Genomic DNA, 22,779 nt, shown 5'->3' with positions numbered 1-22,779 from the left:
CCAGACTTTTCTTTACCTTTTGAATTATATTGTGATGCCTCAGGAGAAGGTATTGGGGCTGTGTTGACGCAGAATAAGAACCCCGTAGCTTTTGAAAGCAGGAAACTTAAGGAACAGGAAAGAACATTCTCCATTTATGACAAGAAAATGTTGGCTATAATGCATACTCTAGCAATGTTCAAGAAGTACTTAATCTGTGGGAGGTTCATTGTAAAAACCAATCACAACAGCTTAAGGTTTTCTTAAGTCAAACAGACCTAAATGACAGGCAGCAGAAGTGGGTGAGTAAATTGCAAGCATATGACTTTGATATTGAATATATGAAAAGAAAGAATAACGTTGTAGCAGATGCCCTATCCCGGAGGCCCCATCTTAATGCAGTAACAACAATATCAACTAATTGGAGACTACCATACTCACTGAATATGCTAAAGATGCATTTTCAAGTGATTTAATTGAGGGGAAGATACAGGATGAAAATTACCAAATTAAGGATGACCTCATCATCTACAAATATCGAATATACATTGCACCAGGATCTAAGGTGAAAAAGGAGATCTTGAAAAATTATCATGATAATCCATCAGCCGGTCATCAAGGATACTACAAAATCTACAAAACAATTTAGAGAGAGGTTCTCATGGAAGGTCCTTAAGAGGGATGTGCTAACACATGTTAAGGAATGCATGATTTGTCAAAGGACCAAGGATGAGTATACCTTTCCAGCAGGATTACTTCAGCCATTACCAATTCCCAACTGAAAATGGGAGAGCATATCCATGGACTTTATAACCGGGTTGCCCAAAGTACAGGGGAAAGATTGTGTTTACATGGTAGTTGACCGATTGACAAAATATGCACACTTTATAGCTATCTCCACAGAATTCAAAGCACCTCAAATAGCTGACATTTTCTTTAGAGAAGCCTTCAGATTGCATGGATTACCTCGGAGCATTGTAAGTGACTGCGATAGCCGATTCCTCAGTCTCTTTTGGCAAGAACTATTCAAATTAGCTGGAACAAAATTAACCCCCAGTACAAGGTACCACCCACAAACGGATGGACAGACTGAAATAGTTAATAAATGGTTGGAGGGATACCTACAGAATTATGTCACAGGACAGCAAAATGCATGGGACAAGTGGCTTCACTTGGGAGAATACTGTTATAATAATACTCATCACATGTCTATAGGGATGAGTCCTTTGAAGGCTTTGTATGGATACACCGCAACATCTTTTGGAGACCTAATTCAGTCAGAAAGCCAAGTTCCAGGAGCTAGAGACTTCATACAGGAAAGTATGGATATAATGAATGAGCTCAGGGATAATCTACTCCAAGCTCAAAATCAGCAAAAGGTATATGCTGATAGAAAGAGAACAGAGCAAACTTTTGAAGCAGGAGACATGGTTTTCTTGAGACTGCAACCTTACAAGCAATCATTGCTCAAAACCAGTGGGGTAGAAAAACTTAAGCCTCGCTTCTATGGCCCATATAAAGTAACAAGGAAAATGAGAGAAGTGGCTTATGAGTTAGAGCTACCCTCAAACAATAGAATTCATAATGTTTTCCATGTGTCCCGCCTCAAAAGGGTATTGGGACAACATGTCACTCCATATGCGGAATTACCCCCACTTGATAATGAAGGGAAGTTGATTCTGGAACTGGAGATGATACTCAATGTAAGAGAGAAGAGACTAAGAAATAAAACTATTGAAGAATACTTGGTAAAATGGAAAGGTCTACCCACCGTACATGCTACGTGGGAAGGACTTGAAATATTTGATCATCCCAATTTGAAATTACTTGAGGGCAAGCAAATCTAGGCGGGGAGGACTGTCATGTTCCCTCAATTTTCTAATTAATTATATGTGTGTGTGTGTGTGTGTGTGTGTGTGTGTGTGTGTGTGTGTCCTCAAAAGAAATAATAATAAAATAATAATCACTGATCATTAATTTACAAATAATAATAAAATATTATTCAATTATTGCATTAATTATCAAATAACTTTAAAAGAAGAATATTAGTAAAATAGTGTTTAATAATTATAAATTTACACGGATTATTAAATGTTATAAGTTAGCAATGAATGTTTGGAAAGCGGTGACTTTTCAAGGAGTCGCCGCATTTTCCAAACCCATTCCAACGGGCATGACTCTCCACTACAAACGTGGAGAAGGATAAATAGAAGCTCGAGGGAAGACAAAAGAAATATAGACGGGAGGAATCAGAACCCATGCCACCAACATCCCGCCCAGGCAACCAATAATCTTCTGGTATGGATACATATTATAAAATAAATGGATCTTAGTGGAGCTTCTGTACATTCTGTCTGTGGTACAATTGTTATATATATATATATATTATTTTAAAAAGTTAAAACACTCTGCATAATAATATGGATTAGTACGAATGCATATGCTGTCATAACCACATTATTTTCTGGTAAATGAATCAATCTGAATAAGATGCATATCATAATAAGTAATTTTACTACATATACCCTGCTTCCACAAATGTATGCGCACACAGTGCGATAGTATGGACCCTTCTGTACAAACATACAGCTTGTAACAGTTATAGTAATTTTCTGAGATAAGCGATTCAGCCCACTAACTGTCATTATCCTACTGAAATTATTAATTTCTGCAAATGCTAAGAATAGACAATAAACTATTATACTGACTAAATAATAATACAAGATATAATAATTACTGATATTGATAATAAGTAAATACTTGTAAACTGACTGGTGAATAACCAGAATTTCTAAAGCATAACATGAATTTGTTTATGAACAATCTAAACAACTATATAAACCCATGACCAGTAGGGGAACTGTTATAAGAAACCCTATGTGATCATAGTCAGTAGGGGAACTGTTGTAAGACACCCTATGTGATCACAGTCAGTAGGGGAACTGTTATAAGATACCCTGTGTGATCATAATTAGTAGGGGAACAGTTATAATACACCCTATGTGGTCAATATCAGTAGGGGAACTGTTATAAGACACCCTACATGACCATGTTTGAATAACTAAAAACAAAAACATTCATTCAACCCTGTATGATAGCAAACAGAATTAAAATTGTTTTGATCATAAAATATTACTGATTCTGTTGTATAGGTCACTTTATAGTCATCTCTGCGTATAATTCTACATGGTTATTTCTTTAAGTAATATATATGTATCTCTCTGACCTTGTTTTGCAGGTTAATCCACGGAAGAAGTTAAGGTACTTTCCAAACCCTTTAACCCGAGATCCTTAAGAAAATCATAATTAAAACACCTAATAAATAGGGGACATTACATATACAAATTAAATAATAGTGACTTCACAGACTGAAACAATTTTCCCAGAATTAAATATGATTTCTTAGAGCCAATTGTGCAGTAGATATATTTCCTTTCAATTTATGGGAATCAAATATGAGTGTAAAGCGATTCAATAATGGTAACATAGAAAAGTATTAATATTAGATAAATCCCATCAGGGATAAGTTAATTTTGAGTGGAACTCGTACCTGAAGATAGTGACTAGTCAGATGCCAGCTGTGTCTCTTATGCGGCGTAGATTATGCTTTTTTCCCCTATCCTTTTTTTTCTATACTTCCTCGAATCCTTCATATATTCCCCTCCACATTCATAGTGGAGAGTTACGTCCTTTTGGAGTGGCGGTGACTCTATGAAAAGTCACCGCCCACAACTCTCCCTATCAGTATTATTAATAGAAACATATTAGGCTTTTTGGTAATCGGTGCAAGTCAATAATTATTGAGTATTATTTTATTATTATTTTCTTTTAGGGATATTTAACAATCAGTACAAATTAATAGTCACTAAATAATATTTTATTATTATTCTTTAAAGATATTTAATAAATTAATAGTCACTGAATAGAACTTTACTATTATTTCTTTAAGGATATTTCATAATCAATGCAAATTATAACCGAGGTTTCTTTGTCTGGTTCTTTCCTGTCGGTATGCTCATCGAACCAAATCTTGTAATCTATTATTATATTAATATATATTAGTGGCTAGCCCCTTTTGCAAAAAAAAAAAAAAATCAGTGCAAATTAATAATCATTCGATAATATTTTATTATTATTTTTCCTTCTAAGGATACATTAATAGCTGTTTACTGTCAAAAAATTGAGGGAACGTGATAGTCCTCCCTCCCTAGATTTGCTTGCCCTCAAGCAATTTCAAATTGGGATGATCAAATATTTCAAGTCCTTCCCATGTAGCATCTTCGGTGGGTAAGCCTTTCCATTTTACTAGGCATTCCTCGATGGTTTTATTTCTTAGTCTCTTGTCCATTACATTGAGTATCATCTCTGGTTCCAAGATCAGTTTTCCTTCATCATCTAGTGGGGTAGTTCTTCGCATGGAGTGACATGTTGACCCAATACCTTTTTAAGGCTGGACACATGGAACACATCATGGATCCTTCTATTCGAAAGTAGCTCCAACTCATAACCCACCTCCCCGATTCTCCTTATTATTTTATATGGACCATAGAAGCAAGGCTTAAGTTTTTCTGCCCCAATGGGTTTGAGCGATGATTGCTTGTAAGGTTGCAACCTAAAGAAGACCATGTCTCCTACTTCAAAAGTTTTCTCTATTCTCTTTCTATCAGCATATACCTTTTGCTGATTTTGAGCTTGGAGTAGGTTATCCCTAAGCTCATTCAATATATCCATACTTTCTTGTATGAAGTTTTTGGCCCCTGGAACTTGGTTTTCTGACTAAATTAAGTCCCCAAAAGATGTTGCAGTGTACCCATACAAAGCCTTGAAAGGACTCATCCCTGTAGACATATGATGAGTGTTATTATAAGAGTAAGTGAAGCCACTTGACCCATGTATTTTGTCGACCCGTGACATAATTCCGTGGGTATCCCTCCAACCATTTGTTAACTATTTCAGTTTGTCCATCCATTTGTGGGTGGTAACTTCTACTAGGGGTTAGTTTTGTCCCAACTAATCTAAATAGTTCTTGCCAGAAGAGACTAAGGAAGCAGTTGTCTCGGTCTCTTACAATGTTCCGGGGTAATCCATGCAATCTGAAGACTTCTCTAAAGAAGACCTCAGCTATTTGAGGTGTCCTGAAGTCTGTAGAAATAGCTATGAGGTGTGCATATTTTGTCAATCGGTCAACTACCGCATAAACACAATCTTTCCCCTGTACTTTGGGGAATCCGGTTATTAAGTCCATGGATATGCTCTCCCATTTTTGGTTGGGGATTGGTAATGGCTGAAGTAATCTTGCTGGAAAGGTATGCTCATCTTTGTTCCTCTGGCATACCATACATTCCTTAACAAATATTAACACATCCCTCTTAAGGCCCTTCCATGAGAACCTCTCTCTAATTTGTTTGTAGGTTTTGTAGTACCCTTGTTGACCCGTTGATGGATTATCATGATAATTCTTCAAGATTTCATTTTTCACCCTAGATCCTGGTGCAATGTATTCAGTATTTGTAGATGATGAGGTCATCCTTAATCTGGTAATTTTCATCCAGTATCTTCCCCTCGATTAAATCACTTGAGAATGTATCTTTAGCATATTCAGTGAGTATGGATGTCTTCCAATCGGTTGATATTGTTGTTATTGCATTAAGATGGGGTCTCTGGGATAGAGCATCTACTGCGACATTTTTCTTGCCTTTCATGTATTCAATATCAAAGTCATATGCTCGCAACTTACCCATTTTTGTTGCCTATCGTTTAAGTCTCTTTGACTTAAGAAGAACCTTAGGCTATTGTGGTCATTTTCACAATGAACCTTCCACAGATTAAGTATTGCCTAAATTTTGCTAAAGCATGCATTATTGCCAACATCTCCTTGTCATAAATGGAGAATGTCTTTTCTTGTTCCTTAAGCTTCCTACTTTCAAAAGCTATGGGATGTCTATTATGCATCAGTACCGCTCCAATGCCTTCCCCAGAGGAATCACAGTATAGCTCAAAGGGCAAGGAAAAGTCCGGAATCGCTAGAATAGGACAAGAGTTCATAACCTTCTTGAGTTCCTCAAATGCTGATTGGGCCCCTTCATTCCATGTAAAGGCTCCATTGAGATCAATGAGTGGGGCTGTTAGCTTTAAAAACCCCTTCACAAACCTCCTATTGTAGCTGCAGAGTCCCAGAAAACCTCGTAGGTGAGTAAGGGTCTTAGGTTTTGGCCAACTCCTAATGGCCTCAATTTTTTCTTCATCTACTTTTACTCCTTGGGCACTAATCTTATGCCCCAGATACAAGATTTCTTCCATACCAAATTCACACTTTGATAATTTTGCACAAGTATTTCTAAAACTTCATTTATGTGTTTCAAATGATCCTCCCATGTCCTGCTATAGATTAGGATGTTATCAAAGAATACCAACAAAAACTTCCTCAATTGACCCCTGAAGATGTGGTTCATACAAGATTGAAAGGTAGCAGAAGCATTTGTCAAGCCAAAAGGTAGCACAAGGAATTCGAAATGCCCATAGTGGCATCTAAAAGTTGTCTTTGGTATTCCTCCCTTAGTCGGATTTGATGGTATCCAGATCTTAGGTCTATTTTGGAGAAGTAGACTACTCTGTGGAGTTCATCAATAAGCTCGTCAATTCTAGGAATGGGGTACTTATTCTTTATTGTCTTTTTGTTCAATGCCCTGTAATCAATGCACATCCTCATCGTACCATCATTTTTCTTGGAGAGTACCACTGATGAAGCGAATGGGCTACAACTTGGCTAGATGTGTCCCCATCTCCAATAATTTTTTTATAGTTTTTTCAATTTCCTCATATTTGTGCGGATGGCAGTAAGGTGTAGTAACAAATGGTTTTGTCCCTTCCTCAAGTTCAATGGAGTGCTCAAACCTTCTTTTGGGAGGTGATCCTGGAGGAATATTATCAAAAACCCTTTTATGTTTTCTTAGCAATGGTTGGATATCAATATGGACCTCTTTACCATTGGGAGTGTTTTTATCCAAGATTAAACATTGGGATACCCACTCTGCTTGGAAATTATCCTACGAGAGCCATCGGAGAGTCCCTGTAATGTAATCTTCTCCCCATTGCTTTCAAAGCTTAATATTAATTTTGAAAAGTTTATATTCATATCTCCTAGTGAGTCCAGCCAAGAGATTTCCAACATCAGGTCTGTATCTCTCGGTTTTACAGTGTAGAACTTATCCTCGATGTCATACTTCCCTAGGGAGATGCTAAGTTGAGCGATCTTCTCGGTACATGAAGTTGCAAATCCATCAGCTAGAGCTACCCTGAATCCTTTAAAATCTTGTGTTTTCAACCCTAATCTATTGACTAGATCCTCATCTATGAAGTTATGGGTGGCTCCGTTGTCTATCAAGGCTGTCACCTTCTTTCCTTTAATTACTCCTCGGATTCTATAAGGGCAATGTTTTGTTTCCCTTGAGATAGATGCTAATGTACCCCCCTCTTTATCTTCATCATTGTATTTTACCCTTTTGCAAGGGGTCTCCTCATATTCTTCATCTACGGACTCAATGTGATAAGCATGGCCCTCCTTTACACAATTATGACCAAGCTCCCAATTTTCCCCACATTTGAAGCACACTCTATTCTTCCTTGGGGTTTTCTTTTTGCAATCATGTTTCAGACTCCATTCTTCGTTGCATCTTTAACATAACCTTTGCTTCTCATTCCAACCTTGCTCACATTCGTGTCCTCTCTCCCATTTCTTTTCACAGTGATAGCACAACCCTTTCCTCCTTAATTCATCACGGTCATCATAAGAGATAAAGGGCTTCTTGCGGTCCTCTCGGTCATGGAAGTGTTTGCCTTTGGATGTTGCTTTCTTAGACTGATCCCATCCTTTGTTTTGGGCTGCTTCTAGTTGAGTAGCTTTAAGGATCGCTTTATGAAGAGTAGGAGGCTCAAAAGCGCTTACTAGCCCTTGGGTTGCACCATTCAACCCCTCTATGAACAGGTAGACAAGTCTGTCCTCGGATATTCTGGGGACCATAACCGCTAGCCTTTGGAATTCTGAAATATATTCCTCAAGACTTCCTTTCTGCCTTATTCTTGTAAGTTCTTTAAAGTGTTTTTGAGGGTGGTTGTGATCAAACCTTTCAATGAGTTTCTCTTTGAAGGCATCATAGGTCTTGACATTTTTATGGTCTTGCGTAACTAGACCATGGTGCCACCACCCATGTGCTATTCCCTCTAAATGCAGTATGGCAAATGCGATAGCATCTTTTTCTTTCATTGGACAAAGGGTGAGGTAAGTCTCTAGTTCCTGAATCCATGAATGAGCTGTGATTTTCCCAAACCCATCAAAGTTGGGAATGGTCATTTTCCCTACCTTATTTTGTATTTCCCGATTGGGTTGTGTCTTCCTTTCCCTATGGCTTCTATTTGAGTAAGCTTTGCAAAATTCAGAGAAAGGGATGCTTCTTTTGATTTCAAGATCCAATCTTGCATATTCTGCAGCAAGTTCCCTTAATCCAGGAACATGAGTTCCTTCATTATCTTCAGATGCTTCTTCCCTAATTAAGAAAGGGGGTAAATCTGCTCCAAGGTTAGATTCTCGGGTAATCCTCTCATTATTTGCTAATTGGCTGGGAGATCTTTCCCTTTCATTCCTCCGATTTGGCCCGAGGTTCCCTAGAGTCATTGTTATGTTTTGGAGGGTCTGGGCAGTTTGTTCCATAATGGCCCTAAACTCATGCTCCATAGCTAGTGTGGCTTTTCTTCTTTCCCTTTCTAGAGCTCTTAGGGTTCATTGACTTAAGTGCATTAACTAATTCCCTTAGGCTGGCAGGAACATGCTTTGATACTACTTGCAATGTCCCTTAAGGGAAATAACTGAAAAATGCCCTAGTTATAGGTCTTAGTAGGGATTGAAAGTGAGTACCTTAGTCTCTACTAGTCCAAACCTGCAAAACAAAGTTAGAAGATAGAATTCTAATTACATCAGATGAATGATCATTAATTAAGAAAGGTAAATAAATGAGAAAAGAAACTAATTATGATTGATGAATTAGAGGATTGCAACTAAAGAATTACTATAATAGAATTAATCAGTTATGAGAATAGAAAGTTCTGATCCAGTTGCCTTCATAGGTTGTCTTCACATACGGTTCTCCCAGATCAAGACATGCAGTGAGGGTGTCTTAATGACGGTTCTCCCTCAGGAACATACAGCGAGGCTGTCTTAATGACGGTTCTCCCTCAAGAATATACAGTGAGGGCCATTCATCAGTTAGTTTGTCAATTTCCAATTTTGTTTGTCAATATCCAATTATTATTAAATATCATATCATTGCTCAATTTACTGTCATTATTATTTGAGTTTATTATCATTCTTTTGCAGTCATAGATTCTACTGATTATTAGAATGATGAATTAATTATATGTGATAATAATTATACACGATTATTGGATATATACAGATTAAATATATATTATATGTACAGATTCTACAAATTCTACTGAGTACTAGAAATACAGATTAATTATATGTAATAATGATTTTTCAGAAAATATGTACAGATTAAATAATAGTGACTTCACAGACTGAAACGATCTTCCCAGAATTAAATGTGATTTCTTAGAGCCAATTGTGCATTATATATATTTTCTTTCAATTTAGGGGAATCATATATGAGTGTAAAGCAATACCATAATGGTAACATAGACAGGTATTAATAGTAGATAAATCCCGTCAGGGATAAGTTAATCCTGAGTGGAACTCGTACCTGAAAATAGTCGGATGCCAGGCATGTCTCTTATGTGGCGCAGATTATGCTTTTTTTCCTGTATCCTTTTTTTCTACACTTCCTCGAACCCTCCATATATTCTCCTCCACATTCATAGTGGAGAGTTACGTCCTTTTGGAGTGGAAGTGACTCTATGAAAAACCACCACCCACAACACCCCCAATCGGTATTATTAATTAATACACATTAGGCTTTTTGGTAATTGGTGCAAGTCAATAATTATTGAGCATTATTTTATTATTATTTTCTTTTAAGGATATTTAATATTCAGTACAAATTAATAATCACTAAATAATATTTCATTATTATTTTCTTTAAAGATATTTAATAAATTAATAATCACTGGATAATACTTTATTATTATTTCTTTAAGGATATTTCATAATCAGTGCAAATTAATAATCATTGGATAATATTTTATTATTAGTTTTCCTTTTAAGGATACATTAATAGCTGTATACTGTCAAAAAATTGAGGGAACGTGACAGTATTTGATATTTTAAAAACAGATTTGGCTGGCTGAACTTTTTAGTCATGTGGCTTTGTGAGGAGGAAAACCCTTGCAAGCAACATCCTCTACATTAGTGAGAGATCTTATCTGGAGGATACATTGGTGATTTCATCCAGGTATCACAGTTGGGCTTACAATTAATTGAAATCTTCAGTTTTGAGCAATTTTGAAAGATATCAATAAGGAAGAGTGAAGAGGTTATTTGCAGACTTTTGGAGCAAATTTATCTTTCTTTTTGCTGGCCATATAGCTTGGTATGAGGGCGTGGGAGTTTGGAGAAGGCAACTAGGGTTTGGAGGAGGATTTATTGTTGTTTGGAGACGCCTAGAATTGCATTTGCAGAAGACTTTCAAAACGCAGATATTGGAGGATTTCCCAGGGTGTGGCATCAAAATATAGGGCACCCAGTTTGCCGGTTATTTGTGCAAATTCAATATTTTATAACTCAAATTTTCTAGGTATGTTTAACATCTCTTCTTAATGTAATTTCATCATCAAGGTATTTGGAGATTTAAAGAACTATTGTACTTTCAGTTTTTAAATAAATCTGAAAATCATTTCTGGTTGTGGGTATTGCTGCAATATTATTTTTAAAAGTGTATTACTGTTATTTATTGCTGCAAATAAATTTATTGTGAGAAACACTTCTACATCTCTGTCTTCTTCTCTTAACAATCCAGAACAGAAAACAAAACAAAAAAGCAAAAATTTATGTAGTCAAACGACAAACAACTAAGGTGTCCAATATGAAAAAAGTAGTGTGCCTTAAGAGTCAAGAGACAAACCACTAAGGTGCCCAAAAATGGACAAAGTCAAAAAAATAGCATGCCTTAAGAGAATTGCACAACTCACCATTGGGGTGCCCAAAAATTGAACAAGTAAAAGGTGGCAAGAGGATCCAAATCACATGACTACACACAAGAATGCCAAATTTTCTTCACAAGTGAAAAGTGCCAAAATCAAGTAATTTTGCCTGAAATGACCAAATTATCAAAATGCTACAAAAAAGTACAATATAGACTTTAGTTCCAAATTTCAGAAAAGTTACACATAACACAAATAAAGCACTAACAAGAATATCCCATTGTATGACATTTTGAGATCTCTCACACTTGTCTAAGCATTACAGTGCCCTATCCTAGTAGATTAAATTGACAAGATACTTTAATCTGGATGTTGATGGCCTTGACTATTATGTCAACCAGAAATTCGATATCTTTAAAAGTTTAAATAGTCGAGCAGTTCTTTCTCTTCAAATGAACCATTTAACAAACCCAGGCATGATGCTATACATTCTTTCAATCATTTTCATATGACTTAAGCCTGCTTCTATTGGAAAAACATTTTAAAGATATGCTTCAATATTGGCCTGATTTTATTTACTGTGTTTGCCAAATGGTCTCTCTTTTGTATGTCCTGTTGCAAGTATTTTGTTATAAAGGATAGTCCACCTCAAAACCACGATTTTAGACTGTGTTTGGTGGTCTATACTTGTGTCCATTACATGCTAGGCGGTATACTGGAAGTGCAAAGAGTTTCATAAACAAAAGCAAAGTTAATGAGTTTCGCCCTTGGACACCCACAATCTCCATAACTGCTTTCATTCTAGACAAATTGAACAATAATTATCACAAAAAGAAAGAACACTACATAACTACTAAGAATCCTTGTAGATAAGTACCCATATTTCCAGCTTTTTGAATGGCTTGATATACAAGCATGTCTTCAGTTGAGAGACCCCTAAACCTGGATTTCAAAAAATGCATATATGTAAGATCTTCATCCAATTAGGAATGTTTTAAGTTCTTAACTATTATTTCTTGCACAGCAAACATTTCAAGATAGAAATTTAGCAAAGGCTTCATAAATACAAAACTGAAGTCTAAAAGAACTGATTTTTATAAGGATTTTCCACAAATTTTAGACAATGATTATCCTATACTAGGGACATTTTTATCACCCCATTTTTGGAATTTCCAAAGCTTAACAGATAAAAATATGAGAAGCAATTAAACAAATAAATAAAACATGTGTATGTGTGTGTATATGTACATGTACATGTCTGTGCATGGGTGGATGGGTGCATTGTCAACAATTAGTTTGTTGTGCACATCACTAAACAGAAGCAAGATAATAGGTGACGTAATGGTCAATAAGTAGTTTACAAGTATTTTAAAGAATTGCATTATACAATCTCTGAAAAAGCTAATATAACTATTTAAGCTTCAATCCAGAAGATTGTCATACACAAGATGCAAAGTGAGACTATACTAGAGAGCAACAACTAAAAAAAAAAAAAATTTTAAATCACTGAGAAATATTCAGATGCAAAATATTATTTATATTATGCATAATATACAACATATATCTCTAGCTGTCTAGTTTATATGCACGCTAATAAGGTTAGAAAAGTTTAGTATTATTAAATAATTAAAACTAGAGCCTTATAAACCCTAAACTATACTAATGTAAACACAGTAGCATTAACGGCTCATTTTATGCTTCAAACTTCATCAAATAATCCTAAATGATGAACCCTACAAAATTCTGCATCAACTCTAGCAAACCCAAGAATTTCTCAATATGTTCACACATAATAGCAAACCCTAAAATTACTAGTTGGTCTACAAAAAAATGATAGACTGCATAATTATATGTATTTACTCTAATCCACCAAACCCAATTATAATCAAACTCACAAAATGGAAAAATGAACCATAGAGCTGTTAAGTTTTGGTGATCAGATTAGATAGACAGTAAATCAAACACAAATGCACAGAATTTACCCTGGGAAAACCTTCCTCTTGAAGGTGAAAAAACCAGCAATGAATATGTCTTTATTATCTTAATTATGTCAAGAGACTTTACAATGATTTTGCTTTACACTTGAAGCTATATATATTGATGGCAACAATTCACCATATAGAATATATGATCTGTTTATACAATTGATCTTCCTTAGTTGGTTCTCAAATAGCCGTAGATAGTCTTCTATCTGCTATAGATGAATGACAACGAACTGCTGTAGAATATCTCGCACTGCTGAAGATAATCTATATGGAGATATACACACTTTGCTACAATATGAATCGCTGAAGGAGAAATGTGAATCTGCTTAAGGCAAGATAAGTCAATCTGCTTGTATGAATGATTCAATACTTATGGAGAGAACACCATCTGCTTGCTACTTGATTGCTAAAGGTGATGGAGACAATAGATCTTTGTATCAATCACGTCTTGATCAACCAATATGACTTGATCAAGAGTCGGCTTCTTATTAATCAACACGACCTTTAGATAGGGATTGATTACATTTATATTTATCACGACTTTATTAGAACCGATTCAATCCCAAAAGACACTTCTTAATTAACACATCTTAATCATTATTTGTTAACAAAATCGGTTCAATATGAAGTCAGCATATTAATGAATGTAGGCAAATCAATATAACTAAATTGTCTAAGGCCGATTAGGCCAATTAGACAATTTAGTTGTCTGTGTTGACCCTGAAGGATACCAACCAACACTATCACATTAACACTCCCTCTTAGCTAGGGAAGAATCCTTCTCGACATCTGAGTCACATAGTGACATCCACCATGGCTACTCCCAGAGGGTGGGTCCATCATGGCTACTCACATGTATGGAAATACAAATGAACACAAGTGCTCATCATGGAATCACTCAACGTGATGACATCCACCATGGCTACTCCCAGAGGATGAATAAACACAAGTGCCAAGTCATGGAATTTCTCCCATGACATCCACCATGGCTACTCCCAGAGGGTGGATCCACCGTGTTAGTTGTACTTCATTCATTTTTTGAAGTTTGTACCTGAATCTGCCTCTGTTTTATGCATTGGGATTTGCGCTTTGTATCCCGTGCTATCACCTCTTCTCTAATTTTCATTTTCCATGCATTGGGAAACGTTCAAGATGGCATCATTGACCAACTTGATGTTGGAAGGCAGTCAGCGATTCAACGGCAAAAATTATAACACCTAGAAGCAGCGCATGCTGACAATATTCAAATATCGCCACCTAGATGATCTTGTCTTGGGAAAAGAATCTCGTCCTTCTGCAGCCAGAGCCGATCAAGACAAATTCGATAACCGCAATAGGGAAGTTGTCATGCTTCTCAAGCTCTCTATCACAGATGACCAGCTACCTCAAATTCCTTCTAGTCACTTAGAAATTTGGAAGCATCTGAAGGAGTTGCATGAGACATCTGACAAAAGCCGAGCGTTCTTCTTGAAGAACCAGTTGTTCTCCATCATGATGGATGAACGCATGTCCTTACAGGAGCATCTCACGAAGATTAAGGACATTCGAGATCAGCTCGAAGCTATTGGTCAGAAAATGGAGGAAGAGGATATGGTAGTCATAACCCTCAAAAGTCTACCAAAATCCTATGAGCACTTCATAGAGACTCTCAACATTATATCTACAAATGTTGATCTGAAATTTCCGGAGTTATGCACCAAACTTCTGCAGCAGGATCGTTGGAAACAACAGTTTGGTAGCAGTGCCACTTCACCCTCCTTTGAGCAAGCATTTGCAGCCAAATCCTTTCACAAGGATAAAGGCAAATTTCAGTCATCTCAGTTCTCCAGTCGAAGAGCTCTAGTCAGTCACAGGAAGGCTCGAAAAAGAAAAAGGTTCAATGCAATTATTGTCACAAATATGGCCATCTGATTAAGGATTGTCGCACTCGGATAGCTTCCGAACAGCGGAAGCAAGGAGGGTCTCAGCCTAAAGCCAATGTCGCTAAGCACACAGAGCAGAAAGAGTCTGCCTTTTACACCTTCATGGCTAAAAGACCTGCAAACCATGTGAAATCTTCTGCTTGGTATATTGATTCTGGTGCTTCTCGGCATTTCACTCACAAGCATGATTAGTTTACAGAATTCACTCCCTATACTGATTCAGTTATTTTTGGAGGAGGTGAGGAGTACACTGTTGTTGGCAAGGGCAACGTTCAAATACAATCTGGTGGGAGGAATCTCATATTCCTCAATGTGTACTACGTTCCTGGCATGGAGCTGAACCTTCTCTCTGTGAGTCAGATTATGCGGCATTCTCCTCAGCTTGATGTCATCTTCAGTGCACATAAGTGTTCTATTTTTTATCGTGCGACACAAACTACAGTTGTTGTTGGTATTGAGGATCATGGTCTTTATAGACTTGTGGATACAGGTGATTCTCTTGAGCATGCCTTCGCAGCAAAATCCTCCTCTATCTCTCGTCTATGGCATCAGCAATATGGTCACCTGAACATTCATTATCTTGCTCAGCTTGTTCGAGAAGATTTAGTACATGAATTACCTGAAATTCAAACTCGAAATCAACAAGTTTGTGACACTTGTCAGGCTGGGAAGCAGCACAGGACACCGTTCAAGGATGGTGACTCATGGCGAGCACCCAAGGTACTGCAGTTGGTCCATGCTGATGTATGTGGTCCAATGAATACTAATTTTGTTATTGGGTGCAGGTATTTTTTACTTTTTGTTGATGATTACAGTCGTAAGATGTGGGTGTACTTTATTAGACAGAAATCAAATGTGTTTCCTGATTGTTCTATTATTACTCTTGGGTCTGATAATGGGGGGGAGTTTTGTTCTACTTCTTTCTCCACTTTCTGTGGCAAAAAACATCAGTTAACCACACCATACACCCCTCAGCAGAACAGCATTGTAGAATGTCGTAACCGCACTGTTACAGAAATGGCTAGGTCTATGTTGGAACACAAAAATGTTCCTAAGAAGTATTGGGCAAAAGCAGAGTTTACTGGATAACAAATATCAGGTCTATTATTGACCAAGTACATTAACGATCCAATCATCTGTCTATAGAGAGTGGGATCTACCAATGGGGAATCTGCTGCTGCCTCCTTCAGTTTGTGAAGATTAGTTCATAGGAGAAGACATGGGTTTGCAGTTCATCACACCAAATCTCTTCAATATGTCTAAAGTGTATTTTCCTTGATTAAGCACAATACTGTCAGAGTTTTGCCAAACTTCCAATCCAAGAAAGTAATGTAGAAGGCCTAAATCCTTCATGTCAAACTCCCTTTCAAGGTCTTTCTTACATTGTCCAATAAGGTGATCTTCTCCTGTAATCAGAAGATCATCGACATATAAGATCAATATCAGCATATCACCTTTGACTTTCTTGAAGTATAGATTCGGATCTACATCATTCTTTGAGAATCCCAATCCCAGAAGATAGTTGTCAATTCTTTCATACCAGGCCATGGGAGCCTGTTTTAAACCATATAGGGCTTTCTTTAATCTGCACACATGTGTCTTTGCATTGTGGATCTCAAACCCTTCTGGCTGTTCCAAGTAGACTTCCTCCTCAATTTTACCATTCAAGAAAGCAGTTTTCACATCCATCTGATGTACTTTCCAACCTTTGGCTGCTGCAATGGCCAGTACTGCTTTGACTGAGGTGTACCTAGCAACTAGAGCAAATGTCTCGTCATAGTCTATCCCTTCTTTCTGTGAGAATCCCCAGGCAACAAATTTGGCTTTGTGTTTCTCTATGCTACCATCTGCGGCATGTTTGATTTTGAACAGCCACTTGGATGAAACAACGGATTTCCCGTTTGGCCTAGGAACAATTTCCCACACATCATTGTTAAGTATGGACGTGTATTCTTCAAACATTACATCTTTCCAAACTTGATGTTTAAGAGCTTCTGGTACACTAGAGGGTTCTGATTTGGAGAGATAATTCATAAGGGCTACATAGCTAGATAATCTTCGGGGCCACTTACTTTCTCTAAAAGTCCCTGAAAGAGCTGCAAAGTCCCTTGCATCCTCCATTGTTTTGTGAGCCCATAGAGGTCTTTTCTTAGGGATTTCTTGGGGAAGAATCTGTACTTCATTTTCTTCTGAACACTACCTCTGAATCTCAGGAGTGGGATCCTCTTCTAGGTCTGAAGATGGAGCATAGATTTCAGACTCAATAGAGTATTTAGCCCTTTTGAAGGCTATGTCTTCTTCAAATATAACATCTCTACTAAGTTCAATATTGCTATGTCCAGGTACAAAAATTTTGTAAGCTTTAGAGGTTTCACTATATCCAACAAAGATTCCTTTTCTTCCAAAGGGTTCTAGTTTTGTCCTTTTCTCTTTAGGTATGTGAAAGTAAACAGGGCAGCCAAATATTCTAAAGTGGGTGATATCTGGCTTTATCCCGGTGAAGACTTCTTCAGGGGTCTTGTCTTCAGTGTGGGAATGAGGACATCTATTTTGTATGTAAACAGCAGTGTTGGAGGCTTTTGCCCAAACGTAAGTTTCTAAGTTCTAATCAAGGAGCATGGCTTTGTCTGCTTCTACAATGGTTCTATTTTTCCTTTCAGCAACCCCATTTTGTTGGGGGTTGTAAGGAACAGTGAACTCCCTCTTAATCCCAGCTTCTCTACAAAATTCCCTAAAGATGTCTGAGGTATATTCCCTCCATTATCAGTTCTTAGGACTTTTCTTTTCTTTTTGGAAGAGTTTTCAGAGAGGGATTTGAATTCCTTAAATCTCTTGAGAATCTCTTCAGATTCTTTACATTTAAGGAAGTAGATCCAGGTCTTCCTGGAGAAGTCATCAATGAATATTACATAATAAAGGAACCCTCCTAATGATGGTACAGACATTGGCCCACATAGGTCAGAATGAACTAGTTCCAAAACATTGCTCGTTTTCCTAGAACTATTCTGAAAGGAACTCTTAGTATTTTTGCCTAGGGCACACCCCTTACATGTCCCAGAATGGTATTGTTTTAACTTAGGCAAACCAATTACTAATTTTTCCATTGAACATAAAGCACGAAAGTTTAAATGACCTAATCTTCTATGCCAAATTTCATTAGAATCTGCAATCTCATGAAATAGGGCTAGGTTAGATTCAGTACATACCTCGTACAAATAGCCCTTTCTATGTCCTAGGGTTATAGCCTTCTTGATGGAAGAGTTTTGTGGCCATACTAGAACTTTACCATTCATGAAGGTTATTTTGTACCCATCATCTTCAAGTGCAGATATAGAGATTAAGTTCCTCTTGATGCCAGGAACGAATAGGACTCCAGTGAGTTGGAGAGACATGCCTGTCTTTAGCTTAATGGTGCAGGTACCGACGCCTTTCACTGGATGTGCAGAGTCATCACCAATGGTTACTTCTTCATCAGTTTCTTCTAACATGGAATCCAATAATTCTCTATACCCAGTGATGTGTCTTGAAGACCCACTGTTAATGATCTAGATGTTAGATTTATTGGATACTTGGCTAGAGAGGGCAGAGTAGAATACATGTTTCTCGGAGTCATATTCTTCCCTTTTCACTTTTGCAAATGTAGCTTGTTGTTTGATTCTATCCGGACATCTTGCTGCATAGTGTCCATATTGATCACACCTAAAGCACTGAATGTGAGAGTTGTCTTTCTTAGATGACCTTTTCTCATGTCAGTTCTTTCTCTTCTTGAAATGTTTCTTCTTGCTTTTCTTGTTGGAGTCGGTATTTAGAACATGGAGATCTTCATCTATGTTCTTTTGCTTGATCCCCTTCTTATTTAACCTTGACTCCTCTTGAAGACAATCTGCTCTTAGCCTATCAAATTTCGAATATTTAGCCCTTGCACTATTGCCTTGGACGAATGTTTCCCATGTACTAGGCAACCCATCTAGAGCAATGAACGTTAGCTCTTTGCTCTGGATCTCATATCCAAGCATTGCCAGTTCATCCCTTAGGGCTGATATCCGCATAAAGTATGCATTGATTGACTCTCCTTTGTTCATACTTATATGATTTATTTCCCTTTTTAGAGCCAAGGTTCTACTTGCATTGTTTATCTTGAATGCACTTTCAAGTGCTTTGAACATATGGTAGGCAGTCTCGTGCTTTGTTATTATTGGCATAATGTGATTTCTCACTCCATCGACTATGATCTTCATGGCTTTTTCATTTCCCTCGATCCACGCCGATTTGTTAGGTTCATTCTCAGGTTCTTTAGATTCAACTCTTACAAATGATTCAACTTTATTCTCTTTTAGAATCATCTTAATTCTGAATTTCCATGCTGAGAAATTGTTGCCTCCTTCAAGTCTATCCTCAAATCTGATAGCGTTAGCCATGGAAATGTGATGTCTATATCCTCGATTTGAACTTCTCAAATTTGAATGCCTTAGGTTCAATCAACCTTGCTCTGATACCATGTAAAAGTATTCAAATTTATGTTCAAAAGTGGAATGTTAAGGATTTTATCTTTCTTTTAATTCCTTAGACAATATTCAATGCTATTAATGTATGCTCTCTAGTTATTTCTGATTATGAACTGAAACTTCTTTGTTTGCAGGTGGCTGTAGATAATATTTATTGATTTCAATATTTCTCCAGCATATCATGTTGATAAGTCTCTCCATTCTTCTGAGAGTTATGACTTTCAAGTTGCTGTCCTTGATGGCCTTAAGTACACGATTTGTCCCATCAGCCTTAAATTTCATTTCCATTTCCCTAAGGTTGAGTGTAAACTCACCAATTGCATGAAGCCACTTCATGCCAAGAACCACATTCATGTTTCCCATGTTAACCACATAAAAATCTGCTTTAAGTTAGTTATTAAGTTTCATAGGCAGATCTGGAATCATTCTCTCACAATTGACAGTGTTGCCATCAGCAACTTTTACCCTTCAAACTCGAGTTTGAATTCCACCCTTTTCCACCAACCGTGCATCTATAAAATTGTGAGATGCACCTGTATCAAGTAAATAAATGACTCTTTGACCAGCCAAGAGTCCACGCAACCTAAAGGAGCCTTCCCTTTGCATGCTAGACATATGAGCTTCCTGTAGCTCCAATTCTCCTTCATTTTCAACTCCATTTTTTGAGTTTTCAGTCCCTAAATCCTCTTGATCAGCTTGCTGGTCTGTGTTATCAGTCATGTTTTCACCCTCATGAAACCACTCCATATGCCTATTTTGACCTTTAGGCTTAAGAGAACAATCATGGTTTTGATCATAAGGGCCCTTGCAATGAAAACACAGCTTCCTCCTTCGCAAATCATTAATTGTTTCCCTATCCAAAGGGGCTGCAATTTTTTTCTTTTGGTCAACATATTCTAATTTCTTTGGATCTGATTTGCTGTCATTAAAGGATGAAGATGGTTTTGAGTTGTTTGAGTTGAACTTACTACGTGGAGCTGTAAGTTCCATGCAACGATATTTCCTCATAGCTTCCTGCAAAGTAGGGGGCTCAAAGGCCTTGATCCAACCCTTCATAGGCTCATAAAGACCCTCAACAAATAGTATGACCAGCCTCCTCTCTGAGATACCTGTGACCATGACCGAGAGCCTTTGAAATTCACCTATATAAGAGTCCAAGCTACCCATTTGCTTCAGCAGAGTTAGATCTTTGAAGTACAACTCTAGATCTCTTTTGTCAAAACGCTCAACTAACCTATCAGTGAACTCTTGGTATGAAGTAATAAGGTCATGATGCAAGGTAGCCATCCCATGGTGCCACCAGTCATGGGTTACCCCATCCAATACAAAGCTGCAAGCTTAATGGTATCTTCTTCTAACATAGGATGTAGGGTCAAGAAAGTATCCAACTTGCTAATCCAAGCTCTAGCTGTGACTCTACCACTGCCATCAAAAGTAGAGAGTGTGAGCTTGTTGATTGCGTATTTAAGATCATTAGTCCTATTCTGTTGAGACAAATTTGAACTTCTCAAATTTGAATGCCTTAGGTTCGATCAACCTTGCTCTGATACCATGTAAAAGTATTCAAATTTATGTTCAAAAGTGGAATGTTAAGGATTTTGTCTTTCTTTTAATTCCTTAGACAATATTCAATGCTATTAATGTATGCTCTCTAGTTATCTCTGATTATGAACTAAAACTTCTTTGTTTGCAGGTGGCTGTAGATAATATTTATTGATTTCGATATTTCTCCAGCATTCTTCAGGGCACATATAAATAGGCATTGCCTTGTAAGATCAAGGCATGCCTTGACCGGACATGTCTCATGACATGTCCAATCAAGACATGTCTTGATCAAGGGTGGTGCCTCTTCATAATGCAAACCGATAACTATCGGTTAATATAAATGCCGATACATAACAAATGATAATCGATGCCAATCGGTTTGTGATTTAATGCGCTTTGATTATCATTGTAACCGATAATGAATCGGTTAGTTTCTAATGCAATTTTAGTTATCATTAACTGATCACTAATCAGTTTATTCTTAATGCTATTTCATGGTAATCAATGGTAAATGCGACCCAATTATGGATTGGTATAAGAGCAAAAATATGTTAATATGGAATGGTAACTAGTGTTGTCATATGACAACTAGAATAGATAAGCAGAACCGATTACAATCACAGCATATAAATGCTAAGTTACCGGTTCGGGTTCGGGCACCGGTTCGGGTTCGAAGAACCCGGTACGCCAGTACGGCAAAATTTTGAAAAGGGGTTTGGGTTCGTTAGTACAAAAACATGTAAATTATATATATATGCAGCCTATAAGCATGAATTAAGATTAGCATGTCACATAGCATCATATAAACAACAAAACCAGCATAAACTTGTAATCATAGCATCATGATCATACCATAACAGCATCATATACATCAAGTTTAATATCAAAATGATAAAATATTCAAATGTCATTGTTTCACAATTTAAAGTTTGATCATCAAATGGATTCTCTAATGGGGGTTTGGGGCAACGCCCCCAATGGGGTCAAGAGGCAGTGCCCCTTGTGGGGGTTTCGGGGCAGCGCCCCCAGCGGGATCAAGGGCAGAGCCCCTTGCGGGGTTGAGGAGCAGGCACCTGGGGCAGCACCCAAGGTGCGCTCCCTGTCACGGTACAGGGCGGGGTCGAGGGGCAGCGCCCCCGCCGCCAACACCAAATTACAACCTTCAAACCCACACGAAACTCCATGGCGTGCATCAATTTTCTGTTTTTTTAAGACGTCAGGAACAAGGCCAAAGAAGTCAAAATTCTGATCAAGGTGCATTCTCCCGTATGGGAATTGTGTTTTCTGACTTGTTCTTTCGTACAGACTTGTGCTTCTCTCTTGGTTGTACGATGCATAGGTGTGTGGCTTGAGACATAGGGTCATTTTAATTTTTTATGTGGTGGAATTCAAAAAAATAAAAAAATAAAAAAAAAATCCATTTTTGGGTTGTCAGACCCCTGGGTTCGACTTGGGTCCTCTTGGGTTCGACCCTGGGTCCTCTTGGGTTCGCCATGGTTCGAACCAGGCTTGTGTACCACGAACCCTGTCCGAACCACAGGCGAACCGGACCCGAACCCTGAACCCGGACCATACCGGACCAGTACCAGGGGTCTAGGGGGTCGAACCCGGTAACTTAGTATAAATGAAATCACTGCATAGCAAATACGATCATATCTTGATCGATGATAGAAATGTTTATAAAGATGATTATGATGTCTACCATTAGCATGTAGATTTATCAATAGGATAGATGATTGAATGAGAGACTTC

At 37.5% G+C, this 22,779-nt stretch overlaps 1 protein-coding gene across 12 annotated transcripts in view; it reads right to left on the bottom strand.

Annotated features, from left to right (window-relative positions):
* The window catches only part of LOC131065136 (uncharacterized), a 144,461-nt gene that overhangs the window by 106,136 nt on the left and 15,546 nt on the right, over positions 1 to 22,779 (bottom strand). For all 12 annotated transcript variants that reach the window (XM_057999561.2, XM_057999563.2, XM_057999558.2 and 9 more), the window contains one exon: positions 11,948 to 12,012. In XM_057999561.2, the coding sequence (XP_057855544.1) occupies positions 11,948 to 12,012 (65 nt within the window). The remainder of the gene's footprint in view (positions 1 to 11,947; positions 12,013 to 22,779) is intronic.

This window comes from Cryptomeria japonica, chromosome 5, assembly GCF_030272615.1.
Source record: "Cryptomeria japonica chromosome 5, Sugi_1.0, whole genome shotgun sequence".
Classification (NCBI taxonomy): domain Eukaryota; kingdom Viridiplantae; phylum Streptophyta; class Pinopsida; order Cupressales; family Cupressaceae; genus Cryptomeria; species Cryptomeria japonica.
The sequence above is the reverse complement of the archived record's forward strand: the minus strand, read 5'-3'. Positions and strand labels throughout refer to the sequence as shown.